This window comes from Nicotiana tabacum, chromosome 2 (assembly GCF_000715075.1).
Source record: "Nicotiana tabacum cultivar K326 chromosome 2, ASM71507v2, whole genome shotgun sequence".
In the NCBI taxonomy this organism is placed as follows: Eukaryota; Viridiplantae; Streptophyta; class Magnoliopsida; order Solanales; family Solanaceae; genus Nicotiana; species Nicotiana tabacum.
In genome coordinates, this window is record NC_134081.1 from 46,062,752 (window position 1) to 46,065,444 (window position 2,693).

The window sequence follows — 2,693 nt, forward strand, 5'->3', positions numbered from 1 at the left end:
CTGGTTAAGCACCACTTACATGGAATGATTGCTCAGTTCTCTTCTTAGAGAAGTTTGTAACACATACTCACAGAGAGGAGTTGCATAGGGAATTTGAGCATCTACACTAGGAGGGTATGACTGTGACCTAGTACGAGATGAGATTCGCGAATTCAGCAAGTGATGTTGTATGGTTGGTTCCCACTGAGAGGGAGAAGACCATGAGGTTCATTGATGGTCAGAAAGCTTTTGTACTACAATAAACTAACTTTCTTAGAGTATTCTAACTCTATTTTAATAAATAGACCGGCCTTTCCATCCATTCGAAAGAAAGAACAAGAGTGAAATTTAGAAGGAACTCATATGTAATATATCACAAAGGTTTACAAGGATTACAAGATTATCTCACAACTACTACATGGCCTCCTTTATATAGGGCTAGGATGTTATTACAAGACAAAATTATAATATAAAATAAACCTATCTTACATGGCAAACCTATATATAAGTAGGTTCCTTTAAACATGTGAAGGGACTTAGGTCAAGAAACTAATATACACTAAAAATCTCTTGAAAACATGTGAAATAGGTAAAATAAACATGGTAAAGCATGTGGAAATATGTGGGAGCATGTGAAAGCATGTGAAGGTTGGGTGCTCCACGTGACAAAGCATATGGAAGCGGGGTCCGAATAGTATGGAAATATGTAGAATTTTATCTTGGTATGGGTAGATGATTTTTTAAGGTTTTTAGTAGGTAATATGGGATTAAGGTGAGACTAGCAGGGATTTAGGTGATTATCTTGCGTTGATTCTCGGGCTTTGTCCTCTATGCATCTTTTCAAAGATCTTGTCTATTAACGTTTGGAGCTCAACAATCCTACTTCGATATGTTCTTCTCCTTTAGATTGAGAGATGTAAATCGTATTCTTAATCTAGAGATGTCTTGATTGATTTTTTCTTGGATGACTTCGTATGGTGTCTCGTATTCCTTTACTGCTTCGCGGACTCTTTCCCAGTGAGGATGGGTGTTGGTATAATTCTAGCTCGCCCAATCTTTTGGCCATATCTATGTTGAGATACACCTATTTTGCTGGAAGATAATTCTTTGTGCTTCACTATATTCTTCTTCCATGGATAAAATGGACACGGGAAATTTCTACTAGAATGATGCTTCTGCTTGCTCCTGGACTTTTCAATTAATAATCTTCACGGCCAATGAACATGAATACCTTTGGTTTGTTGGAATCGTAAAAATATTTTATCCAATATATTCGAAGCTTGAACCATAATAAAAATACTTTAAGAACAGGTTCAATTCTGTCAAAATCTTTGAAGACATTGCACTTGAATTCTATGAAAATACAATACTGATGGCATAAGCACCGGAAAAACGATAAACGTTCCTGGGGAAAATCCCTGGCTTGTGCAATGAATATATGGCAGAATGGATACTCTAGATTGACCCCGTAAGGCTTGAGAATGGATTCTCCATGTTGCCGGATAATCTGGAGCTCATAATAAGTTGTTCTTTCCATTATAATTGATGGATCAAAAGGATCCATGAGGTTAAAAAACTCCGGTGGATGATCCGTTGGATTCAATGAACTTGTTGCTGGTATATTTGAAAACATGAAGATGTGGCTTATTATCTTTTGTTTTGACTTCATCTTCGCTATGGAAAATATCTTTGAAAATTCTTCCGGTCAAGAAAAAAATCTGCGAGAATATTATCCTTCCCTTTTAGGTGCTTGACTTGAAACTTGTATGGAGAGAACCATTGAGCCCATCTGAGAATCGGAGGATTATGAATAATTTCTGCATTAATTTGGATCATCTTTGGGAAGTCCGTCATAACCATTTCTATCTAAAATTCTGTATGAATCAGAAAAAAATTAAATTTCTTGATTCCATTATTCACTGCAAGAATTTCCTTGAAAGTGGAGTGATAATATTGCTCGCCATCTTTAAACTTTCCGCTGGCATATCTGCATATTTTCCGTTGGTATCAGTTTATAGTTTTTTCTCACCTGCTGAAGGGATGTAGAGGGACTTGACATATTTAGATATCTCCTTTATTTTCTTGACTGCTTCATCTTGTTCCTTTCCCCATGACAGAGTAGTTTTCTTGAGCATCTTTGTGAGCGAAGAAATGTATGCAGAGATATTTTGGATGAAATCTCTTACATAATTTACTACTCCCAAGAACTGTTGGATCTGCTTTGTTGTGAGGTTAGTATCTGGAAATTTGAGCAGTTCCTGACATATATGTGGTCCTGGACTGTATGCACCTTGGACAAAATGCATTCCGAGAAAATCAATCTCTTTTTGAGCAAGTGCCATCTATTTTGCTGAAAGCATGATCCTATACTGTGTTACCAATGCCTCAAAATTATGGACCTAGTTGACATGTTCCTCCAATTTATCATGGCTTTTTTGCAACAAGGAGGGTGTAGTTTTTAATCTGAAGGGCATGACTTTCCATTGTAAATGATGATCAGAGATGCAAAATCCTGTTTTGAGTCTTTCTTGAGGGTGGATACCCAATTGCCAAAATCCAGATTTAAGATCAAACTTGGAAAAATATTTGGCCTTGGCTAAGTGGGTGAAATGGGTGAGTTTATTTGGGATAGGGAATTTATCATCTTGGAGGAAGTGGTTAAGTGGCTGGTAGTTAATGACTAACCTGAGTTTTCCTCTTGTTTGCATAGCTCT

General features: G+C 36.9%; 1 protein-coding gene across 1 annotated transcript; it reads right to left on the reverse strand.

Annotated features, from left to right (window-relative positions):
* Positions 1-1,895: 1,895 nt before the first annotated feature.
* On the reverse strand, positions 1,896-2,321 carry LOC142166777 (putative mitochondrial protein AtMg00860). Its single transcript, XM_075225997.1, has 2 exons — positions 2,009-2,321; positions 1,896-1,966 (listed from the first exon to the last, which is right to left on the reverse strand). Exons 1-2 carry the CDS (start codon positions 2,319-2,321, stop codon positions 1,896-1,898), a joined length of 384 nt encoding a protein of 127 aa, XP_075082098.1.
* Between the last annotated feature and the right edge of the window lie 372 nt (positions 2,322-2,693).